Source organism: Podarcis cretensis, assembly GCF_951804945.1.
Source record: "Podarcis cretensis genome assembly, chromosome: 13".
Taxonomy (NCBI): Eukaryota; Metazoa; Chordata; class Lepidosauria; order Squamata; family Lacertidae; genus Podarcis; species Podarcis cretensis.
This window is the reverse complement of record NC_137182.1, coordinates 52,038,793-52,063,266: the sequence shown is the minus strand read 5'-3', so window position 1 is coordinate 52,063,266 and position 24,474 is coordinate 52,038,793. Positions and strand designations below refer to the sequence as shown.

The window sequence follows — 24,474 nt, the reverse complement described above, 5'->3', positions numbered from 1 at the left end:
TTTACTGTAATTTTACTGGTGTTAGCCGCCCTGAGCCCAGCTCTGGCCGGGGAGGGCGGGGTATAAATAAAATTTATTATTATTATTATTATTATTATTATTATTATTATTATTATTAGGTTAGACAGCTTTAAAGGATTAGACAATTGAGGGAGGAGGGGGTCTGCCAATGGCTATTAGTCATTATGGCCAAATAGAACCTCCCTCTTTAGAGACAGTCTACCTTTCCATAACAGCTTCTGGGAAACGACAGCAGGAGAGGGCTATTACCTCACACCACTTGCCTGGGGACTTCTGAGCGGCCACTGTGGGTACAGGATGAGGGCATAGCTAGGCATTTGCCCTGATCTACCAGGACTCTTCATGCAGTCTCAGCTCTGTTCCATTTTTATTTATTTAAAGGAATGTACGTATAAGGTAGAGACATCACCTTGCCAACAAAGGTCCGTATAGTTAAAGTTCTGGTTTTCCCAGTAGTGATGTATGGAAGTGAGAGCTGGACCATAAAGAAGGCTGATCGCCAAAGAATGGATGCTTTTGAATTCTGGTGCTGGAGGAGACTCTTGAGAGTCCCATGGACTGCAAGAAGATCCAACTTCTCCATTCTGAAGGAAATCAGCCCTGAGTGCTCACTGGAAGGACAGATCCTGAAGCTGAGGCTCCATGACTTTGGCCACCTCATGAGAAGAGAAGACTCCCTGGAAAAGACCCTGATGTGGGGAAAGATGGAGGGCACAAGGAGAAGGGGATGACGGAGGACGAGATGGTGGGACAGTGTTCTCGAAGCGACCAGCATGAGTCTGACCAAACTGCGGGAGGCAGTTGAAGACAGGAGTGCCTGGCGTGCTCTGGTCCATGGAATCACGAAGAGTCGGACATGACTAAACGACTAAACAACAACGTACAAGGCGTGACCGGAAAGTTCGGTGAATGGTCACAGAAACCGGACAGCAGGAAATATTCAAAAACATACAATTGGCATCGGAAACCCACATAATGCTCACAATTGTGCAGGGAGATGAAGCTGTAACTCGAACGTGGTTTCTGTGAAGGGTGGCAAATGTTGACAGGGTTTGTGACATAGTTTGTGTGTCCAAATGATGGCGGAAGAATGGCATATTCCACGTGAAATTGCTACTGAGGTTACTGAGTTGTTCCACCCTCCATTATCTTCCAATCTGGCCCCACCAGATTTATTTCTTTTTCCAAAACTGAAATCTGCACGGAAAGGGCACAGGTTTCCCAACATTTCACACATCCAAGCTGCTGTGACGAGGGAACTGAAAGCAGTACGAAAAGAGGACTTCTCCAGAAGTTTCCAACAGTTCTACAAATGTTGTCAACTGTGCATTGTGTCAGAGGGGGGCTACTCTGAAGGCCTGTAAGGTTCTACGCTGGTACCTTGGTTTTCGAACAGCTTAGTTCACAAACAACTTGGAACCCGAACACTGCAACACCAAAAGTAGGTGTTCCAGTTTTTGAACTTTTTTTCGGAAGCCGAACATGCTCCGTTTTGCATCCCCCTGTGTTTCCTGTTGCGCTGCTAATTTGCGTCCCCCCCCCCATTGTAATTCAAGCCTTCCGTTTCTGATTGCAGTGTTCTAAAGTGATACTTGGAGCTTATATTTGGTCTTTTGTTTTTGCTAATTATTTTGGGTTTTTTGTTTTGAGGTTTTTTCAGTTAATTTGTTTTTGTGACTGTGTGGACTCAGTTCAGCTACTGATTAATGGGTTGATTGACTGAGTGACTACTGATTGATTGATTGATTGATTGATTGATTGAGTGAGTGAGTGAGTGAGTGACTGACTGACTGCAGAAATGGATAAAAGCCCCCCATCCAAACAATGACTATCATCAATGTAGGTAATTTTTTTTTAATTTTAATTTTTATCATCTACAATACTGTTTTATTTATTTTATAGTACATTGAACATGGCTTTCATTTTATGTATCAATGGTCTCGTTAGATGGTAAAATTCATGTTAAATTGCTGTTTTAGGGGTTATTTTTAAAAGTCTGGAACAGATTAATCCATTTTGCGTTACTTTCTATGGGAAGGCGTGCCTTGGTTTTGGAACGCTTTGGTTTTGGAATGGACTTCCGGAATGGATTAATTCTGAGAATCAAGGTTCCACTGTATGTTCGAATATTTCTCGCTGTCCAATTTCTGTGACCATTCACCGAACTTTCCGGTCACACCTTGTATATTTAAAAGGAGTGCCGTGCATATTTAAATCCTGAAGTTAAATTATCCTTAGGCAGCGAGTGGCGGGAGTGGTGGTCAGGGAGAATGGGTCATTTATTGTCCACTTTTGGTCGGATCCAGCTGCTTTTTCCTGCTCAGGGCAGGGAGGAGACTCACCTGTGACAGGTGTTTTCATGAACCAAAAGACTCTGCGAATGTCATCCAGGTTCTTCCACGACTCCGCCAGGTTGTTGAAGCCTTTCAGCCGCATCTCAAGTTCCCTGAGGGGAAGGAGCACAATCAGTGAGGGGGACAGCTTCGAAATCTAACAATTGCACCCTGCTTTTCTCCAACAATTGCACCCTGCTTTTCTCCATATGGGGACGTGGGTAGCGCTGTGGGTTAAACCACAGAGCCTAGGTTGGTGGTTCGAATCCCCGCCACAGGGTGAGCTCCCTTTCGTCAGCCCCTGCTCCTGCCAACTTAGCAGTTTGAAAGCACATCAAAGTGCAAGTAGATAAATAGGTACCACTCCGGCGGGAAGGTAAACGGCGTTTCCGTGCGCTGCTCTGGTTCGCCAGAAGCGGCTTAGTCATGCTGGCCACATGACCCAGAAGCTGTACGCCGGCTCCCTCAGCCAGTAAAGCGAGATGAGCGCCGCAACCCCAGAGTCGGCCACGACTGGACCTAATGGTCAGGAGTCCCTTTACCTTTACCTTTTCTCCATATGAGTCAACCACATCTTGCATGCCATGCCCTATTTAATTTCCAGGAAACGCCAGCAGGTGGCGTTACTGAACAAAGCCAGGAGGGCACAGGCATGCATTTGATTGGTCAGAAAATCTGCGATGTTTTCCTTAAAGTTGGATAATTAAATGTCTGTGGAAATGGAAGGGACTTTTTTATAGGCATCTCTCAGTGGGCAGTTATGCCAGCGTGAACCATCAGAAAGTTTGATATGTGGGGTTCGGCTAGCAAGATGTCTTATTGCCTATATCTAACGATAAAATTTATCCCAGTAGACTTTACCCAGTAGACCCAGAGGCAGTGACTGGTTTCGGCCTCGGCCCAGTATACCTGAAGGAGCATCTCCACCCCCATCGTTCTGCCCGGACACTGAGGTCCAGCTCCGAGGGCCTTCTGGCGGTTCCCTCACTGCAAGAAGCCGAGTTACAGGGAACCAGGCAGAGGGCCTTCTTGGTGGTGGCGCCCGCCCTGTGGAACACCCTCCCAGCAGATGTCAAGGAAATAAACAACTATCTGACTTTTAGAAGACATCTGAAGGGAAGTTTTTAATGTGTGACATTTTAATGTATTTTGAATCTTTGTTGGAAGCCGCCCAGAGTGGCTGGGGAAACCCAGCCAGATGGGCGTGGTACAAATAATAAATTACAGTGGCACCTCGCAGGACGAAATTAATTCGTTCTGCGAGTTTTTTCGTCTTGCGATTTTTTCGTCTTGCGAAGCACGGATTTTGGAAAAGCTTCAAAAATCACCAAAGTCTTCAAAAACTTCAAAAAAGGCTACCACACCGCGTGCTATGAGTTGCTCCTCGAAGTCAAGTCGCAACTGCACCCCCTGAATGCACGGTTTTAAGAAAAAGGAAACAAACTTGCAAGACAAAGGAAACAAACTTGCAAGACGTTTTCGTCTTGCGAAGCAAGCCCATAGGGAAATTCGTCTTGCGAAGCAACTCAAAAAACGAAAAACTCTTTCGTCTTGCGAGTTTTTCGTCTTACGAGGCATTCGTCTTGCGAGGTACCACTGTATTATTATTATTCACGGCCAAGTGGGGATTTGAACCCTGGTCTCTCCCCAGGTCCTAGGCCAGCGCTCTAACCACTACACCACCACCAGGTCTTTAAGTCTCTGGCGTCTAAAACTATCCATCTGCCTCGTGTTTCTCTCCTCAAAGCAGCCCGGTCTCTCGAACTTGCTGCCCAGAGTGTTGGAAATGATGAGGAGAGTGAAGGAGGCACAGAGCGCAGGGGCAGGAATTCTTCTTGGTGTTTTGTCGCTGTGAACCGTGAAACTTTCCTGAAAGGTGGGAGGAAAACTGCAGGTGGCTCAGCCAAGTCTCCATTTCCAAACCTCTCTGGCCCAGATGGACAGGTTAGGCAAGAGGCACTGATTGCATCGCTGCTCTCAGGCAGGGCTGCCTGGGCAGTGTGGGTTGAAAAAAGCGGAGGTGCCCTGGGATTGTGAAATGTGGCGCTCCTGGGGAACGGGATGGTTCACCTGTTTGCTTGGGATGGAGTGAGGCGGTAGGAAGGAGGCTGCCAACTCCATACCAGCTCAGAGGCCTTGGCATGATCAAAGCACACAATGGGCCTCAGCTCAAACAGCAGTACAGTGGTACCTTGGTTCTCAAACGCCTTGGTTCCTGAAAACCCGGAAGTAAGTGTTCCGGTTTTTGAAAGTTTTTCAGAAGTTGAACATCCGATGTGGTTGTCAGCTACAGTGGTACCTCGGGTTAAGTACTTAATTCGTTCCGGAGGTCCGTACTTAACCTGAAACTGTTCTTAACCTGAAGCACCACTTTAGCTAATGGGGCCTCCTGCTGCTGCCGCGCCGCCGGAGCACGATTTCTGTTCTCATCCTGAAGCAAAGTTCTTAACCTGAAGCACTATTTCTGGGTTTAGCGGAGTCTGTAACCTGAAGCGTATGTAACCTGACGTACCACTCTATTGTTTCTGGGGCGCCTGCACCAATCAGAAGCTGCGCTTTGGTTTTTGAACACTTTGGAAGTCAAACGGACTTCCGGAACGGATTAAGTTTGGCGCTTTTGTGATTGCTATTTACCATATTTTTCACCCTATAAGACGCACCAGACCATAAGATGCACCTAGTTTTTGGAGGAGGAAAACAAGAAAAAAAATTCTGAATCCCAGAAGCCAGAACAGCAAGAGGGATCACTGCGCAGTGAAAGCAGCAATCCCTCTTTCTCTTCTGGCTTCTGGGATAGCTGCGCAGCCTGCATTCGCTCCATAAGACGCACACACATCTCCCCTTACTTTTTAGGAGGGAAAAAGTGAGTCTTATAGAGCAAAAAATACGGTATTTTGCATTTTTGTTTTTGAGGCTTTTTCGGTTCATTTGTTTTTGTGACTGTGTGGAACCCAGTTCAGCTACTGATTGATTGATTGATTGATTGATTGATTGATTGATTGTGTGGCTGCGGAAATGGATAAAAGCCCCCCATCCAAATAATGACCATCATCAGTGCAGGTAAGATTTTTTTTTAATTTTAATTTTTATCATCTACAATACTGTCTCATTTATTTTATAGTAGAGTACATTGATTATTGCCTTCATTTTATAGATCAGTGGTCTCGTTAGATAGTAAAATTCATGTTAAATTTTTGTTTTAGGGGTTGTTTTTAAAAGTCTGGAATGGATTAATCCGTTTTGCATTACTTTGTATGGGAAAGCACACCTTGGTTTTGGAATGCTTTGGTTTTGGAATGGACTTCTGGAACGGATTAATTTTGAGAACCAAGGTATCTGTGCTAAAAATCTGTTTCTGGTCCCCATTTTTTTCTTACTTTAGTTTTTTTTAACTAGTGGGGAGCACCTGGAACTTCTTTAGAAAACAAGGAACATTGGTATTTTTAAATGGGTAGCGTAATTTGTGAATTTGGACCAGCCATGCCTAAAATCGGGTGAAGTTAGGTCAACGTCACGGTTTATTCCGCCAAAGGGCGCACGGCAGCTAAATGTCCTCGACTGCCCTGAGAACCCTCACGTTTGGTGGGTATATCTCAATAGGCTGCTGAACCAGGGCAAAAAGTGGGGGATGCCATGCCAAAGTCAAGGTTCTGTCCACCATCTTGAATCAAAATGGCCGCCAGCATCAAAAACATCGACAAGGAACACCACCCCACCTTGGAAATCATCGTGCTGAGTTTGGAGACAATATCTCGAGAGGCGTCTGAACCTGTGCCAAAAAATGGACGAAGCCACACCGAAAGTGATGTTTCGGTCCGCCATCTTAATTTCATTTTCAGCTTCTGACAAATTTGAGAGTGAAATCACAGCCGCCGCCCCTCTCTCTTTCTCTCTCTCCCCCAAATTATGATAAAATTGAGCTGTGGATCCCACCCCCTGCTCCCGATCCAAGCAAGCCCCACAGCCAAAGCAACTCACGATTTGACGGTGCGCATGGCAAAGACAGAGGACTTGGTGAACAAGTACTTCGAATTGGAATCCAGATCATCGGTGCTTTTCGCGTCGACGCACCTCGGCCAACCTGGGGCATACTCCTTCCAGCTGCAGCAAACAAAGAACAGCCAGGGGAGGGGGGTCACCCAGAAGGAAATCCATCTTTGATCAACTCAGAAGTCAGCTATGGTAGGATCCTCGTGGCTCAAAAGTGGAAATTACAGGAGACCCCAACGGTAATGGAGTAGCAGGCTAAATTTTTTGAGTGTACAGAATTAGCTAAAATGACTTATAAAAGTCGAGACCAAAAAAGGACAAAGTTTGAAGAAGAGTGGGGTAAATTTGTTGCATACATAAGAATTAACTGTAGAAGTCTGAAAACTGTAGCAGGGTTAACATAAATCCTGTGATGTGTATAGAAGATAAATAAGAATCTGCAAGAGAAGATATATATTAAGAAAACCGAAGCAGGGAAGGAAGGAAGTCTGGGCGTGAATTTACGCAGTGTAAATAAGATGACATAAAATGATGACTGTAAAAGATCAAGTTTTATTTATGTTTGTGAAAAATTCAATAAAAAGCATTTTTTTTAAAAAAAGTCAGCTATGGAACTCATTGCCACAGGATATCGAAATGGACTTTTAGCCCTGCTGAGCTAATGGTATGATTCCAAGTCCGCGTGGCAGTTCATTGTGGACTTGGTCCTGTTCGCGTGTGCAAGCTTTCCGCGGTGCTCATGCGACACCGTCCGCCTCAAAATGCCATCCCATCTTATTTATGAAGCAATCACCATTTCTGTGGAGAACCCAGTAGATTAAAAAACAACAAGCATGGACTCAATAAATCCTGCCAGGGAAAAGCTCTCAAGGAAGGTGGCCGCCAGGGCCAGTAAGGGATGCAACGTAGGAGAGAGGTCATGGCTTGTGGAGAGAGTTCTAGGAGCCACAAAGAGAGGCAATGGAGGGCCGCATGCGTTTCCCGAGGGCCAGAGGTTCCCTGCCCCCACCTCAGCCTAAAGGGATGTGATTTACTGACCCATAGGATTCCTGCCGTTTCTTTAGCTCTTCCTTGCGATGCTCCACGAGTTGGGGGTTTCCTTTGTCATCGGAAACCGTTTTGGCTGGAGGGGCAGAGATAGAGAGAGAGAGAAAAGGAGACCAGGTAAATGGTAATTAATCTAATGAGCCAAGTGAGAAGGCTAGCAAAGCCCTGCCACTAACATGCTGTAAAGATAAAGGGACCCCTGACCATTAGGTCCAGTCGTGGCCGACTCTGGGGTTGCGCCGCTCATCTCGCTTTATTGGCTGAAGGAGCCGGCGTACAGCTTCCGGGTCATGTGGCCAACATGACTAAGCCACTTCTGGCGAACCAGAGCAGCGCACGGAAACGCTGTTTACCTTCCCGCCGGAGCGGTACCTATTTATCTACTTGCACTTTGACGTGCTTTCGAACCTTCTGATCGGCAAGTCCTAGGCTCTGTGGTTTAACCCACAGCGCCACTCGCGTCCCAACCAGAACTATAGCTAGCAGGCAAATGAGGGGCTCGATCCGTGATGGGAGACTATGTCAATTTTGCTTGCTTCTTCATTTTTCCAGGCTTAAGCTCAGCCCCTCCATATTTCCACACCAGTTTGCAAGTTAGAGCAAAAACACAAGACCTCATGAAAACTCATGTTAATGTGAAACACTCCCTCTTTGCGTATGGTTTGGCCTCGTACAAACATTTCCGCAACGCTGTTTTCTCCGACACGTGCAATTTCAGACACATTGCTTGACTGCATTGCAAAAGATCAGAGAAGTGCAAATTTCGAAGGGCAGCTGCGCATCAGTTTGCACTTAGGAAAGGGCAAATCACAAAAAAAATCTGCCTTAATGTGCGAATGGGAATGAATTTCTTCCCAGGCTTGAGACATCTTGCTCTCTCTTGCTTTCTCTTGCGCACAAACACCTATTCATAGAATCGTCATGGATTCATCCATGGAAACTGTAATTGGAATGGTTATCTCTGGGCATGTAGAGAGGGCACATCATTCAGGAGTAACTACAGCATGTAGGGACACTGGTGGCGCTGTGGGTTAAACCACAGAGCCTAGGACTTGCCGATCAGAAGGTCGGCGGTTCGAATCCCCGCGATGGGGTGAGCTCCCGTTGCTCGGTCCCTGCTCCTGCCAACCTAGCAGTTGGAAAGCATGTCAAAGTGCAAGTAGATAAATAGGTGCCACTCTGGCGGGAAGGTAAATGGTGTTTCCGTGCGCTGCTCTGGTTTCGCCAGAAGCGGCTTAGTTCTGCTGGCCACATGACCCAGAAAAACTGTCTGCAGAAGTGGACAAACGCTGGCTACCTCGGCCAGTAAAGCGAGATGAGCGCCACAACCCCAGAGTCGTCCGCGACTGGACTTAACGGTCAGGGGTCCCTTTACCTAGGGGTGTGAGACACAGCTCTCTTCTCCAAGGAGAGGGTCAGGGAGTTCAGGAGGAAGAGCTGAGGGGCACCACCGCCTCTCAGAATGTGCCGCCTGAGGCAGCCACCTCACGCTGCCCAATGGTCATGCTGGCCACATGACCCGGAAGCTGTACGCCGGTTCCCTCGGCCAATAAAGCGAGATGAGTGCTGCAACCCCAGAGTCGGTCACGACTGGACCTAATGGTCAGCGGTCCCTTTATAATTCTGGTTACCATTAGCAAACCAGCGCAGACAAAAGAAACAGGCACAGCTTCTGCAGAATGAAAACCCACAAAGCTTTGGTCCTGCTTAGTTCAGTGAGCACCCAACCCCCCAATCCCTGGGAAGGGAAAGAGGGGAACAGTACCTGCCCCCTCCCTCAGGGTCAAGGTGCAGGAGCCCTCCAGCCACTGGTAGGAAGGGAAGTTGTAGGTCTCCCCCTTTGGGGTCGTCACTCTGACGAAATTGCAGAACCACTTGTCCGTCGGGAAGAATAAGTAGGGCTCCTTGTGCAGGCGGATCAGATGGATGGGGCCCAGGTCCTGTTCGAACGGCACCTCGTAGTCGTCCACCTGGACACACAAAGGATAACCTGGTCTGGAAGGGGAGCTTTGAAAGTGCTATGCACTAGATTGCAAAAGAAGAAGAAGAAAAATACAGAGATACTACTCCAACCACCGCTTCACCCAGCTAAAAACTTCGGGCCACCACTCAAGCAGAGCTCAGATTACAGGATTGAGGAGAGGGAGCTAAAAGTAGCTTTTCCTAAGGTCTCTCAGCTACAGTGGTACCTCTGTTCTCAAACGCAATCCATTCCGGAAGACCGTTCGACTTCCAAAATGTTCGAAAACCGAGGCGCAAAGGGCAGCCTGCAAGTTCAATTGGAAAAATCAAAAACAACATGCCGTTCGACTGCTCAGGCACGTTTGAAAACGGAAGCAATTACTTCTGGGTTTTCAGCGTTGAAAAACAGAAACATTCAGCTTCCGAGGCGCTTGAAAACCGAGGTACCACTGTACTGGTATTGGAAAGCAGGAATTTGGCTAAATCGAATGATTTCCTGCTTGGTTCCTAGGCCCTTGATTACTTTGATGTGTCCCAAGTGTCCCAAGTTGTCAACATCCCCCTTAAACTGTGGTGAAGCATACAAGTTAAACAAATAAACCTGGTGGGCCACTAAGGGCCCAAAATGCCACATTTCGTTGTGTAGGGGCTACAGAGTAGTGCATGGGTAGGCAAACGAAGGCCCGGGGGCCGGATCCGGCCCAATCGCCTTCTAAAGCCGGCCCATGGACGGTCCCGGAATCATTGTGTTTTTACATAAGTAGAATGTGTTTAAAATGCATCTCTGGATTATTTGTGGGTCCTGCCTGGTGTTTTTACCTGAGCAGAATGTGTGTTTTCATTTAAAATGCATCTCTGGGTTATTTGTGGGGCATAGAAATTCGTTCATTCCCCCCGCCCAAAAAAAAATACAGTCCAGCCCCCCACAAGGTCTGAGGGACAGTGGACCGGCCCCCTGCTGAAAAAGTTTGCTGGCCCCTGGAGTAGTGTGTTTAGAAATCTGGTTTTGTACTTAATTTTTCAGTGGAAGCAGAATTCCTTCCACACCATCACCTCCATCCCACTAAATTGGCGGGGGACGCTGTTCCCTGGTTCTCCTCAGGTGCCAGAATGTCTTGGACCGATCCTGTGTACATCTCCAAGCCAACTGTTGGTACTTTAATTTAATACTGCTTGCTGCCTGCTGCCCAGGAAGACTCCCCTGTGTGAGTGCCTGAGGGCCCTGCTCTTGCCACTTACCACCTGGCCAAGGGTGGAGCCTGGCAGGCCTCACTAGGGCAGTTGCTGTTACTGCTGGAGGGGCACAGAGGGTTTTTAAAATGTTTTTTAAAAATTTCTTTTGAATTTTTTGTATGTGGGGTGGGGTGGGGGGTGGATGTTTGGTTGGGTTTGGGGAATTTTTTTGATTTTGTAATTTTTACAGTTTTTTTGTTTGTATTGTTTTATTGGTTTTGTTTGTTGTTTTATTGGTTTTGTTTGTTTGTTTAAGGTGTTATTTTGTTCTTAAGGGGAGGGGTCAGGGCTGCCGGGGAGTGGGCCCCAGCCCACAAAATGGCTGGGGCATGTTCCACAGGGGGGGATGCACTGGGACAACCGATCTCAGTGATCACGGGTAGGAGGAGGAGTTACGCTAAGACTAGACCATGTCATTACAGAGGGGGCAGGTTTAGTCGTTGTCTGAGGACTATTCCTGTCTCCGGGTCTGGTCCTGACCGGATGGATACTAGAATCAGCAAGGGATACCCACATGACCTGAAAGTGCTGCTGTGCAATGCCAGGTCAATGATTCATAAGACCACTGCCATCCATGACTTGATCATGGATGGAGGACTTGACCTGGCATGTGTAACAGAGACTTGGTTGGATGAAGCAGATGGCAGATGGACCTGTCCTTGCCGCTGCTTGTCCACCGGGTTTCTCTTACGCACAGCAACCCAGCTCATGTGGGCGGGGAGCGGGGGTTGCAGTGATTTTTAGGAAGTCATTAGTTTGCACCAAGCGTCCTATTGGGAAGACCCAGTTTTCCGAGTGCATGTTCTGGAAGTTGGGCAATAGGGGCAGCACAGGATTCCTTTTGGTGTACCGACCTCCCCGCTGCACCAAGGATTCCCTGCCCGAGCTGCTTCAGGTTGTGGCGGATGTTCTCCTGGAGACACCTAGCTTGGTCGTCCTAGGGGATTTTAACATCCATGCCGACACGACCTTACAAGGGGCCGCTCGGGACTTCGTGGAAAGCATGGCCTCTATGGGGCTGTCCCTGAATAAGTCTGGCCCAACCCATAGCCATGGACATGCCTTGGACCTGGTGTTTACCTCTATGGATGTTGGTGATCTGACACTAAGTAAAAGCGAAACAAAAGAAGTGCCATGGTCAGATCACTTCCTGGTGCAACTGGACTTCTCCGCGACCCATCCCCTCTGCAGGGAGGTGGGACTGATTCGGATGGTCCGCCCCCGCCACTTAATGGATCCAAATGGTTTCCAGAGAGTGGTAGGGGATGCTTTATCCCATGTTGATGGCCTTTCAGCTGATTCCCTGGTGGCCCGCTGGAATGCGGAGTTAACCAGGGCTATCGACTGTCTGGCTCCGAAGCGCCCTCTCTGATTGCATGGAGCCCGGAGAGCCCCGTGGTTTTCCACGGATCTGAGGGCAATGAAACAATCGTTGAGACGGCTAGAGCGCCTGTGGCGGATAACTCATTCCGAATCTGACCGGACACAGGTTAGAGCTCAACGTCGAACCTACCAAGTGGCGATAGCGACGGCGAAGAAGAATTTCTTCACCGCCTCTATTGCATCTGCAGAAAACAGCAGTAGGAGACTTTTTCAGGTGGTTCACAATTTAGCGGAACCACCTGCAACATCGGGGCCCAGTACGGGCCACATGTTCTCCTGCAATGATTTTGCAAAGTTTTTTGCAGATAAAATTGCTCAGATTCGGGAAGAAGTAGACTCCACCATGGGAACAGGGCCGGGGCGGGAGAGTGCTAGAGACCTGTCTAGTCAAGTTGCATGGGATCAATTCCAATCTGTTACCTCCGAGGATGTGGACAGGCTGCTTGGACGAGTGAAACCAACCACCTGTCTCCTGGATCCTTGCCCATCCTGGCTTATAAAAGCTAGCCGGGAAGGACTGGGCGATGGGCTTCGTGGGGTGGTGAATGCTTCCCTCCGTGAGGGAACCTTCCCAGACCCGCTGAAAGAGGCGGTTATTAAACCGCTTCTTAAAAAACCATCTTTAGATGTGGCCACGATGGCCAACTATCGCCCAGTCTCAAATCTTCCATTCTTGGGCAAGGTGATTGAGCGAGTGGTTGCTGAACAACTCCAGGCATGCCTGGAAGAAGCGGACCATTTGGATCCCTTCCAGTCGGGATTCAGGCCTCATCATGGGACTGAAACTGCCTTGGTCGCACTGGTTGATGATCTCCGGCGGGCTAGGGACAAAGGTGAGAGCTGTTTCCTAGTTCTGCTGGATCTCTCAGCGGCGTTTGATACCATCGACCATAACATCCTTCTGGACCATCTTGAGGGGCTGGGAGCTGGGGGCACTGTCATACAGTGGTTCCGCTCCTTCCTCCTGGGCCGTGTTCAGAAAGTGGGGGGGGATGAGTGTTCAGACCCCTGGGCTCTCACTTGTGGGGTGCCTCAGGGTTCTGTCCTCTCCCCCCATGCTTTTCGTCATTTACATGCAGCCGCTGGGAGAGATCATCAGGAGGTTTGGGCTGGGTGTTCATCAGTATGCAGATGATACCCAGCTCTACCTTTCTTTTAAATCAGAACCAGTGAAGGCGGTGAAGGTCCTGTGTGAGTGTCTGGAGGCAGTTGGAGGATGGATGGCGGCTAACAGATTGAGGTTGAATCCTGACAAGACAGAAGTACTGTTTTTGGGGGACAGGAGACGGGCAGGTGTGGAGGATTCCCTGGTCCTGAATGGGGTAACTGTGCCCCTGAAGGACCAGGTGCGCAGCCTGGGAGTCATTCTGGACTCACAGCTGTCTATGGAGGCACAGGTCAAATCTGTGTCCAGGGCAGCTGTTTACCAGCTCCATCTGGTACGTAGGCTGAGACCCTATCTGCCTGCGGACTGTCTCGCCAGAGTGGTGCATGCTCTGGTTATCTCCCGCTTGGACTACTGCAATGTACTCTACGTGGGGCTACCTTTGAAGGTGACTCGGAAACTACAACTAATCCAGAATGCGGCAGCCAGACTGGTGACTGGGGGCGGCCGCCGAGACCATATAACACCAGTCTTGAAAGACCTACATTGGCTCCCAGTACGTTTCTGAGCACAATTCAAAGTGTTGGTGCTGACCTAAAGGTAAAGGTAAAGGTACCCCTGCCCGTACGGGCCAGTCTTGACAGACTCTGGGGTTGTGCGCCCATCTCACTTAAGAGGCCAGGGGCCAGCGCTGTCCGGAGACACTTCCGGGTCACGTGGCCAGCGTGACATCGCTGCTCTGGCGAGCCAGAGCCGCACACGGAAACGCCGTTTACCTTCCCGCTGGTAAGCGGTCCCTATTTATCTACTTGCACCCGGAGGTGCTTTCGAACTGCTAGGTTGGCAGGCGCTGGGACCGAGCAGCGGGAGCGCACCCCGCCGCAGGGATTCGAACCGCCGACCTTTCGATCGGCAAGTCCTAGGCCCTGAGGCTTTAACCCACAGCGCCACCTGCGTCCCTTGGTGCTGACCTAGAAAGCCCTAAACAGCTCAGTAGACCTGAAGGAGCATCTCCACCCCCATCATTCTACCCGGACACGGCAGTCCAGTTCCGAGGGCCTTCTGGCGGTTCCCTCCCTGCGAGAAGCCAAATTACAGGGAACCAGGCAGAGGGCCTTCTCGGTGGCGGCGCCCTCCCTGTGGAACGCCCTCCTAGCAGATGTCAAAGAGAAAAATAACTACCAAACTTTTAAAAGACATCTAAAGGCAGCCCTGTTTTAGGAAGCTTTTAATGTTTAATAGGTTATTGTATTTTTGGTTTCAATCGAAGCCGCCCAGAGTGGCTGGGGAGGCTAGATGGGTGGGGTATAAATAATAATAATAATAATAATAATAATAATAATAATAATAATAATTTAATTTATCTCTTCCTGGGATCCTCTGTGTCTCCTCCTCCTCCTCCTGGCCTTGTGGTAAATACCCTTAACTGTAATCTAGAGCAAACAGCATCCCTGTCCATTTGGGAAAGGACACGTGAGGACGAGAAGTTGGTCAACAGCTCTTCCTTACGCTATGTAGGCCAGCCTTTGCAAACGAGGCCACTGAATTTATAGTCGGAAGATTTGGGACACATGAAGTCCTCTTCCGCCCACTTCAACTGTGGAACTCCCTGCCACCAGCCTAGATGGCTTGAAAAGAGGATGAGGCAAATTCACAGAGGAGGAGAGGGCTGCCTATGGCTTCTGGCCACGATGGCTGTGCTCTGCTGCCAATGCTGGAGACAGTGATGTTTCGGAAGACCAGTTGCCAAAAAACACAAGCGGGGAGAGTTTTGCTCCCATGCTCGGATCCTGCTCGCTGGTTTCTCACAGGCATCTGCTTGGCCACTGTGAGAACAGGATGTTGGACTAGATGCAGCTTGGCCTGATACAGCAGGATCTTCTTATTTTCTTACGTCCCATGCATGCATAAGCTACTGTATTTTTCGCTCTATAAGACGCACCAGACCACAAGACGCACCTAGTTTTTGGAGGTGGAAAACAAGAAAAAAAATATTCTGAATCTCAGAAGAACAGCAAGAGGGATTGCTGTGCAGTGAAAGCAGCAATCCCTCTTGCTGTTCTGGCTTCTGGGATAGCTGCGCAGCCTGCATTCGCTCCATAAGACGCACACACATCTCCCCTTACTTTTTAGGAGGGAAAAAGTGAGTCTTATAGAGCAAAAAATACGGTAAGTTGGTGGCCTAGAAGTCACAAAATGCCACCCATTTCTGCAGCACCCTCTCCCAGTCTAATAACCACCCAAGGACAATCTTTAGGGGTTCTGGAGAGAGAGAGAGAGAGTTGGATAGCTCTACCTCTCTTTCAAATCGGAACCAGTGAAGACGGTGAAGGTCCTGTGTGAGTGTCTGGAGGCGGTTGGAGGATGGATGGCGGCTAATGGATTGAGGCTGAATCCTGACAAGACAGAAGTACTGTTTTTGGGGGACAGGGGGCGGGCAGGTGTGGAGGACTCCCTGGTCCTGAATGGGGTAACTGTGCATCTGAAGGACCAGATGTGCAGCCTGGGAGTCATTTTGGACTCACAGTTGTCCATGGAGGCGCAGGTCAAATCTGTGTCCAGGGCAGCTGTCTGCCAGCTCCATCTGATACGCAGGATGAGACCCTCCCTGCCCGCACACTGTCTCGCCAGAGTGGCGCATGCTCTGGTTATCTCCCGCTTGGACTACCGCCATGTGCTCTACGTGGGGCTACCTTTGAAGGGGACCCGGAAACTGCAACTAATCCAGAATGTGGCAGCTAGACTGGTGACTGGGAGCAGCCGCTGAGACCATATAACACTGGTCTTGAAAGACCTACATTTGCTCCCAGTACATTTCCGAGCACAATTCAAAGTGTTGGTGTTGACCTTTAAAGCCCTAAACGGCCTCGGTCCAGTAGACCTGAAGGAGTGTCTCCACCCCCATCGTTCTGCCCAGACACTGAGGTCCAGCGCCGAGGGCCTTCTGGCGGTTCCCTCACTGTGAGAAGCAAAGCTACAGGGAACCAGGCAGAGGGCCTTCTCGGTAGTGGCGCCCGCCCTGTGGAACGCCCTCCCATCGGATGTCAAAGAGATAAGCAACTACCTGACATTTAGAAGACATCTGAAGGCAGCCCTGTTCAGGGAAGTTTTTAATGCGTGACATTTTAATGTATTTTTAATCTTTGTTGGAAGCTGCCCAGAGTGGCTGGGGAGGCCCAGCCAGATGGACAGGGTACAAATAATAAATTATTATTATTAGTGTAGGGTTTACTCCTGAGCTCGATGTCCCACAAGGTCAATGTTCCTGGCTCTTTATGAGGAGCAAGAGGTGCGATCCCTGCTCCCTCAGAGCTTACAATCTCACATTTAATACCAGGTGGCTGAGGAGGGGGGAGACAGCGAGGGAATGAGGGAGAAAGATGGATTTAATATTTGAGAAGTGCGTGGCATTTTAGGCTCAGTGGCAGGAGGTCAAGGAGAGCAGGGTGTGCTGGTGTTGTGGCAAAGACTTCATTGCAAAGGAGGGTAAGGCATAAAAATTATTATTATTATTATAATTATAAGGCAGAGTGTTCTCGCACTCAGGACCCGTTTGCGGCTTCCCTTGAGGGGCATCTTGTTGGCCACTGTGAGAACAGCAGTCTAGACTAGGCTCCTAAGATACAACATCTGGGCTCTTCTGATGGTGTTATTTTTTATCCTCCCCTCCCCCCAGTTTTTGAAAGTTGTGCCCCGAGCTTTTACATTCTTGCATCAAAAAGGACGCTGTTAAATCTTGCAGACACAACTTCAGCCAATAATGTTAATTGCCAAATCTAGAAGTTAACTTGCCAGGGCAGGTGGGGTAGCGGCAGCGGGAACACTCTGCGCAATGCTGGGCATCTATGAGACGCAGGAAGGTCCATCAGGGCCAACACTGGTCACCAGTATTCCTTTTCTCCTTCCTTTCTCTTTTAAAATTATTACAGTACAGTGGTACCTCGGGTTAAGTACTTAATTCGTTCCGGAGGTCCGTTCTTAACCTGAAACTGTTCTTAACCTGAAGCACCACTTTAGCTAATGGGGCCTCCCGCTGCTGCCGCATGATTTCTGTTCTCATCCTGAAGCAAAGTTCCTAACCCGAGGTACTATTTCTGGGTTAGCGGAGTCTGTAACCTGAAGCGTCTGTAACCCGAGGTACCACCGTACTGTACTAGAATGGCAATCCTGCTATGAAACAAACAAGCTGACTCAGGCTGTGGCCAGTGGCCATTTTCTTTCCCCCAAAATGCCTGGCAGTCCTGAAATAGTAGTAGTAATTATTATTATTATTATTATTATTATTATTATTATTATTATTATATTATTTATATCCTGCCCATCTGGCTGGGTTCCCCAGCCACTCTGGGCGGCTTCCAACAAAAGATTAACAATACAATAAAACGTCAGACATTAAAAACGTCCCTAAACAGGGCTGCCTTCAGATGTTTTCTAAACGTCAGGTGGTTGTTTACTTTCTTGACATCTGATGGGGGGGGGGTGTTCCGCAGGGCAGGCGCCACCACCGAGAAGGCCCTCTGCCTGGTTCCCTGTAATTTGGCTTCTCGCAGGGAGGGAACCGCCAGAAGGCCTTCGGAACTGGACTGCCGTGTCCGGGTAGAATGATAGGGGTGGAGACGCTCCTTCAGGTCTACTGAGCTGTTTAGGGCTTTCTAGGTCAGCACCAACACTTTGAATTGAGCTTGGAAACATACTGGGAGCCAATGAAGGCGGAGTCAGGAACATTATGGGAAAATTAAAGATGTTTGGGTGGTTTGAGGCTTGTCCAGTGCTGCTTGGCAGTTGATCCTAGCAAAAAGTGTGTGTGTGTGTGTGTGTGTGTGTGAGAGAGAGAGAGAGAGAGAGAGAGAGAGAGAAAGAGAGATGGAGGGAGAGAGTGGGAGGGAGGGAGGGAGGGAGGGAGGGAGAGAGAGAGAGAGAGAGAGAGATGGAGGAAGGGAGAGAGGGGGAGGGAGGGAGAGAGAAAGGGAGGGAGGGAGAAAGGGAGGGAGAGAGAGAGAGAGAGAAGGAGGGAGGGAGGGAGGGAGAGAGAGAGAAGAAAAGAAAGAGAGAGAGAGAGAGAAACTCCCACTGCTTGCTAAGTTTACTGGTGCCAGTGGCGTAGCGTGGGGGTGCAGGGGGGGCCGGCCGCACCGGGCGCAACATCTGGGGGTTAGGGGGCGCAAATCCATGGGTTGGGGGCGCAAATCCACGGGTTAGGGGGCGCAAATTACTTGCCTTGCCCCGGGTGCTGACAACCCACGCTACGCCACTGACTGGTCTGGTGAGCCTGCAGGGATCTGGCTTCAGGCCCCAGGCCCATTGGCAGACCAACTCCGTGTTACAAAGACATCTGCAAACGGGACCTGAAGCCTGGCCACTTCAGCCCCCACCGTGTGGGCATCTCCTGCAGTCAACCGACAGGAGACAACCAGCCAGATTGTGCACCCACAGCGGTGACTGGAAGAGCAATGACCTCTGGGCGAAGCGCCAAGAGAAGAAACGTCGTGGTGTGTCCACAGCAGCACAACCGGACGCCTTCGCCTGCCCCAGCTGCAACAAAACATGTCTCTCCCGTATCGGTCACGGCAGCCGCAGCAGGCGCCGCGACTCCCCAACAGTTTGACATCACACTCCTTCGTTGTCTCCCGAGACAGACGGACGCCAACCAGGGGCGGGGGGGGGGGGAGAGCCCTCCACCAAACGACACTTTGGCCAAGTCTCCCCCAAACATGGCATTTGCAGTTTCTTTCCTGCAACCTCCTCCCATGGAGACCTAGAAGCGACAGCGTTTGTCACCCCCAAACAAGAAGCAACCACTTGCCCGAATTTAAAAAGGTGAAAAACTTTTGGGAGATGATATAGAATGAGATGAAAAAAATGTTGAAATACACATTTATAAAGAAACCAGAAGCATTTTTACTGGGCATTGTAGGGAGTGATATTAATAGAAAGGAATGTAAGTTGTTTTTATATGCAACAACAGCAGCAAGAATATTACTGGCAAAAAAATGGAAGCAAGAAGAATTACCAACGAAAAAAGAATGGAGGATGAAATTAATGGACTATGCAAAATTAGATAAACTAACAGGAAAGATTAGAAATCGGCGGTACCAGAAATTCACAGAAGACTGGTGTAAATTTACAGATTATTTGAAAAGTATTTGTGATGATCAGACTACGTTTGTAGGTTTGCAAGAAGTTTGGTGAGGAGAATTATTGGAACGATTGCCAAAATGGATAAAGGGGAGGATGGTTAGTTAAGATAATTAAAGGCAATATGAATTAAAAAAATGCATATGAAGTGGTTAAAACGGTGGATCATCAGAGGTGCTGATGGAAGTCCAAAAAAGAAAGAAAAAAAAGAAAGAAAGATTGTATAAGAGGTGAAGTTTTGTGGTATGTATCATAATTTATATGTTAAAACTAATAAAAATTATTATAAAAAAGCAACCACTTGCCCATTTACCCCGCCCCACGAGCAGTGAGGAGCGTTCGCCTGAGATGCCCCCAGCCCCAAGAGGATGCCCGGTTTGCCACCTTAACCCCCCCCCCCAGCCCTGATCCCCTCCGTTCTTGGTACTCACAGCCCCACGGACAAAATCTCTGCCCTGGTGGTCCAGGTGATGCTTGGAGCTCTCCCCACGAGCCCCCACCAGGGTGATGGAGATGCTGCTGTAGGTGCCAGCCAGCAAGATGTCTCCGGTGGCCACCTGGACCTTGTAAGCAGCCATTTGAGAAGAGGCGAGACGAGGCTCCGATTGCACGGGTTTGTGCGGTGTCGGTGCCAAGGCAGGTATGAACAGCCTCGCCTGCTCCTCCTCGAGGGCTGTTGCACCCACAAATACCCCGCCTCCTCTCTCAACCCTCCTCCAGAGCCGTTTAGGCCACAGGCAGAAGCTGCTGCGATGGGAAGGGTGTGGCTCAGATCGGATTCCCCGGGTCTTGGCTGCAAAAGTTCTGCTGTGACCACTTCTGGGCTCGGTGGCGACAATAAGACAGATTTGCTCCCAGAACGAAATGCAGAAAGACCAAGGCAGAGACCGCACCGGCTGATTGTGTAACTGTTTCATAACTTTCTGGCTCATTGGGACATCGCTGCATCCCTGCAAACACACAGAAGCAACTTGTTGCATGAAACTCGCTGGCTTAGATGAGCACAGCAGGAGCAAAATGAATGTTGCAATACTTTTTCACATTATTGTCGCTGTCGTCGTTGAAAGGTGCCATCAAATGTCATCTCGTACGACCCCCTACAGACAGCAACCCAACCCTTGTTTCAAAAACTCCAATAGAGGAGAATTTTCTACCTTTCCAGAGAGTCCACACCACTATTGAACAGCTCTTACCATCAGAGAAGTTCCTCCTAATGTTTGGTCTGAATCTCTTTTCTTGCAACTTGAGATTTGAAGATGGCTATCCTAGGGTTGTCTTTGTCCATGTGGTTTTCTTGGCAGGGATACTGGAGTGGCTTGCCAGTTCCTGCTCCAGGTGGATCACGTTTGGTCAAAACTCTCCACTATGACCTGTCCATCTTGGGTGGCCCTGCACGGCATAGCTCATAGCTTCTCTCAGTTATTCAAGCCCGTTCGCCACGGCAAGGCAGCGATCGTGAAGTGAGAGCTGGACCATAAAGAAGGCTGATCGCCAAAGAATGGATGCTTTTGAATTCTGGTGTTGGAGGAGACTCTTGAGAGTCCCATGGACTGCAAGAAGATCAAACCTCTCCATTCTGAAGGAAATCAGCCCTGAGTGCTCACTGGAAGGACAGATCCTGAAGCTGAGGCTCCAAGTCTTTGGCCTCCTAATGAGAAGAGAAGACTCCCTGGAAAAGACCCTGATGTTGGGAAAGATGGAGGGCACAAGGAGAAGGGGATGATGGAGGACGAGATGGTGGGACAGTGTTCTCGAAGCTACCAGCATGAGTTTGACCAAACTGCGGGAGGCAGTGGAAGACAGGAGTGCCTGGCGTGCTCTGGTCCAGGGGGTTACGAAGAGGCGGACACGACTAAATGACTAAATGACAACAACAATAACATTCTAGGGTTGCCATGTTTCAAAAAGTAAAAACCAGGACACCCCTGTTGAGCTTTTTTTAGGAGGAGATTTTACTTAGGAAACCACCCAACCAGTAGAGCTGTTTTCAGGAAGACCCGAAAGTTGTTGAGCTTTTCTTAAGACAAAGCACCCCGCAAAACACAATTTTTCGATTGACTTGCCTAAGATCAGGGCATTGCCTTCCGGAAATCCCCCCCCCCCGCCGGACATCAATTCCACCTTTGAAATCCCGATAATGCCCAGTTTACTGCTTCTGACAATGGAGGGAGAACGCAACTGTTGTGGTTAGTCTTCTTCTTTGGCAATCACTTGTAGCCGAGTAAGATTGTCATCCATAAACATGGTTTTAGCAATGAGTCCGTAAGTGACTGTGGAGGCCAATTCTGGACCCACACGTCCTTCCACAGTGGGGACATAGGTTTCCGGGCAGGAGTTGATCACGGTGTGGATTTGCCAAGCGTGCCTTCCTCTTAGCACATTTCTCCCTTGCATCCTGAGTTCGAGTGTCTTCAAAGCCCACGACACCTTTGGTAAAGGCCGTTCTCCAACTGGAGCGCTTGCAGGCCAGTGTTTCCCAATTGTTGGTTTTATACTACATATTTTTAGGTTTGCCTTGAGACAGTCTTTAAACCTCTTTTGTTGACCACCAGCATTACGCCTTCCATTTTTAAGTTTGGAATAGATTAGTTACTTTGGAAGACGATCATCTGGCATCCGCACAACATGCTCAGTCCAGCAAAGTTGATGTTGAAGAATCATCACTTTGACATTGGTGATCTTTGCTTCTTCCAGTACACTGATATTAGTTCGCCTGTCTTCCCAAGTGATGTGTAAAATTTTTTAGAGACGCCGTTGATGGAATCTTTCAAGGAGTTAGAGATGGTGTTTATAAGTGGTCCATGTTCCACAAGCATGTAGTAAGGTTGGTAGTACAATAGCTTTGAAAACCAGCACTATACACTTCACTCGGAAGAAAGCCACACTCACAGAGCTCAGGAGATGCTGGATTTCGGCATCAGTGTTGGCGGTTGTGGAAAGATAACTTAGCCTCAGTACATGCGCTTTCTCGGGCTACTGTATGTTCAGCAAACTGAGCGTACCCCAAGAATCCCTGCTCTGGGTTCATTTGCCAGGAATGGGAGACATTTCTCTCTCTATACCCAAATTTTAAGCAATTTTGAAAACACGAAAAAGAGGCCTGCAGTCAGAGGGGGGGAAAGCAGTCGCGCCACCTGGTGGCTATGGAGGGTGATGTAGCAGGCGAGTTCCTGGTCAGTTTCTGCAGCTGGAGGGAAAGCTTGTCTGTCAAGGTAGCCTAGACCAGTGTTTCCCAACCTTCGGTCCCCAGCTGTTTTCGGACTACAACTCCCATCACCCCTAGCTAGCAAGACCAGTGGTCAGGGAAGCTGGGAATTGTAGTCCGAAAATAGCTGGAGACCAAAGGTTGGGAAACACTGGCCTAGACGACTCCTTGGGATACAGGCAATTCCCCATTTTCATCCGTTGGAGGCATGCTGCAAACCTGGAAGTGGCATGAAAGGGGGGAAACAGAGCTAAAAGAGCGCAGAAATGGTGCAGAAATAGTGTCTAGCAATCCCACAAGCCTTTGCAAGTGCAACCTCAGGAGTCTTTGCACCAGCCTTTGAGACCGGTGAAGAGTTGGGAGTTTGAGCAAGGAGGATGGGAAGGAGAAACTGTGGTGGAGTTTGGTGGCTTTTTGGTTATTTGAATGGTGTTCTCAATATACACAATTTCACTTAAACATGCAGTGCCTCAGATCACAACCCATGCCTAAGTGGGGAGTTGCCTGTACAGTCGTACCTTGGATCTTGAACGTCTTGGATCCCAAACAAACTAGCTCTAAACGATCAAAACCTGGAAGTGACTGTTCCGCTTTGCGAACGATTTTTGGAAGCCAAACATCCAACGGGGCTTCCAATTGGCTGCAGGAGCTTCCTGCAGCCAATCAGAAGCTGCGCTTTGGTTTCTGAACATTTTGGACATTGAACGAACTTCTGGAATGGATTCGTTCGACTTCCAAGGCACGACTGTACTTGTTTCCCACAAGTGTGGAACCATTCAAACATGCATTCCCATAAAGGTAAAGGGTAAAGGGACCCCTAACCATTAGGTCCTGTCGTGACCGACTCTGGGGTTGCGGTGCTCATCTCGCTTTATTGGCCGAGGGAGCCGACGTACAGCTTCCGGGTCATGTGGCCAGCATGACTAAGCCGCTTCTGGCGAACCAGAGCAGTGCACGGAAATGCCGTTTACCTTCCCGCCAGAGCAGTACCTATTTATGTACTTGTACTTTGACGTGCTTTCGAACTGCTAGCTTGGCAGGAGCAGGGACTGAGCAACGGGAGCTCACCCCATTGCGGGGATTTGAACCGCCGACCTTCTGATCGGCAAGTCATAGGCTCTGTGGTTTAACCCACAGCGCCACCCACACACCTGCATTCTAATCAGGTCTGCGAGGTCAATTTGGTTTTTTCCTAAATTGCCTCTGACCATGGATGGATGGATGGATGAACCATCCCTTTAACGACAATCCTAGCCAGGTGTCCTCCATATATTTCAGACTATGGCTCTGTCTAGTGCTGGTGGGAGTTGTATTCCAGCAAACTTGGAGGGGCACCAGGTTGGGAAAGGTTGCTGTGATTCATGTGTGGCCTGGCTCACTCAACCCAACCTAGCTGTTCTGCTGCCTCCCACAGCACGATTTCATCTTAATTACTCCTGCTCCTAATCGTTAATTAGGGCGCTGAGCCCTATTCCCACACACGGCTTGGTTTTGATTCATCCAAATCTCATGTGACTAGGAGTGCCTCGATTTCTCTGTCAACACAGGGAGTGACAAAGAATGGAAATGGCCTCTGTGAACCCAGGGTATATGTATATGTATATTAACTTAGAATCATATAATCATAGAGTTGGAAGAGACCACAAGGGCCATCAAGTCCAACCCCCTGCCAAGCAGGAAACACCATCAGAGCACTCCTGACATATGGTTGTCAAGCCTCTGCTTAAAGACCTCCAAAGAAGGAGACTCTACCACACTCCTTGGCAGCAAATTCCACTGTCAAACAGCTCTTACTGTCAGGAAGTTCTTCCTAATGTTTAGGTAGAATCTTTTTTCTTGTAGTTTGGAACCATTGCTCCGTGTCCGCTTCTCTGGAGCAGCAGAAAACAACCTTTCTCCCTCCTCTATGTGACATCCTTTTATATATTTGAACATGGCTATCATATCACCCCTTAACCTCCTCTTCTCCAGGCTAAACATGCCCAGCTCCCTTAGCCGTTCCTCATAAGGCATCGTTTCCAGGCCTTTGACCATTTTGGTTGCCCTCCTCTGGACACGTT

At 48.9% G+C, this 24,474-nt stretch overlaps 1 protein-coding gene across 1 annotated transcript in view; it reads right to left on the bottom strand.

Annotated features, from left to right (window-relative positions):
• Nucleotides 1-20,018, bottom strand: part of LOC307202134 (hydroperoxide isomerase ALOXE3-like) — a 40,841-nt gene extending 20,823 nt beyond the window's left edge. The window contains exons 1-5 of the mRNA XM_079951840.1: nt 19,641-20,018; nt 9,157-9,361; nt 7,383-7,467; nt 6,333-6,455; nt 2,364-2,467 (exon numbers count right to left, since the gene is read on the bottom strand). Coding sequence (XP_079807966.1) covers nt 2,364-2,467; nt 6,333-6,455; nt 7,383-7,467; nt 9,157-9,361; nt 19,641-19,787 — 664 coding nt within the window. The 5' untranslated portion in view covers nt 19,788-20,018. The remainder of the gene's footprint in view (nt 1-2,363; nt 2,468-6,332; nt 6,456-7,382; nt 7,468-9,156; nt 9,362-19,640) is intronic.
• Between the last annotated feature and the right edge of the window lie 4,456 nt (nt 20,019-24,474).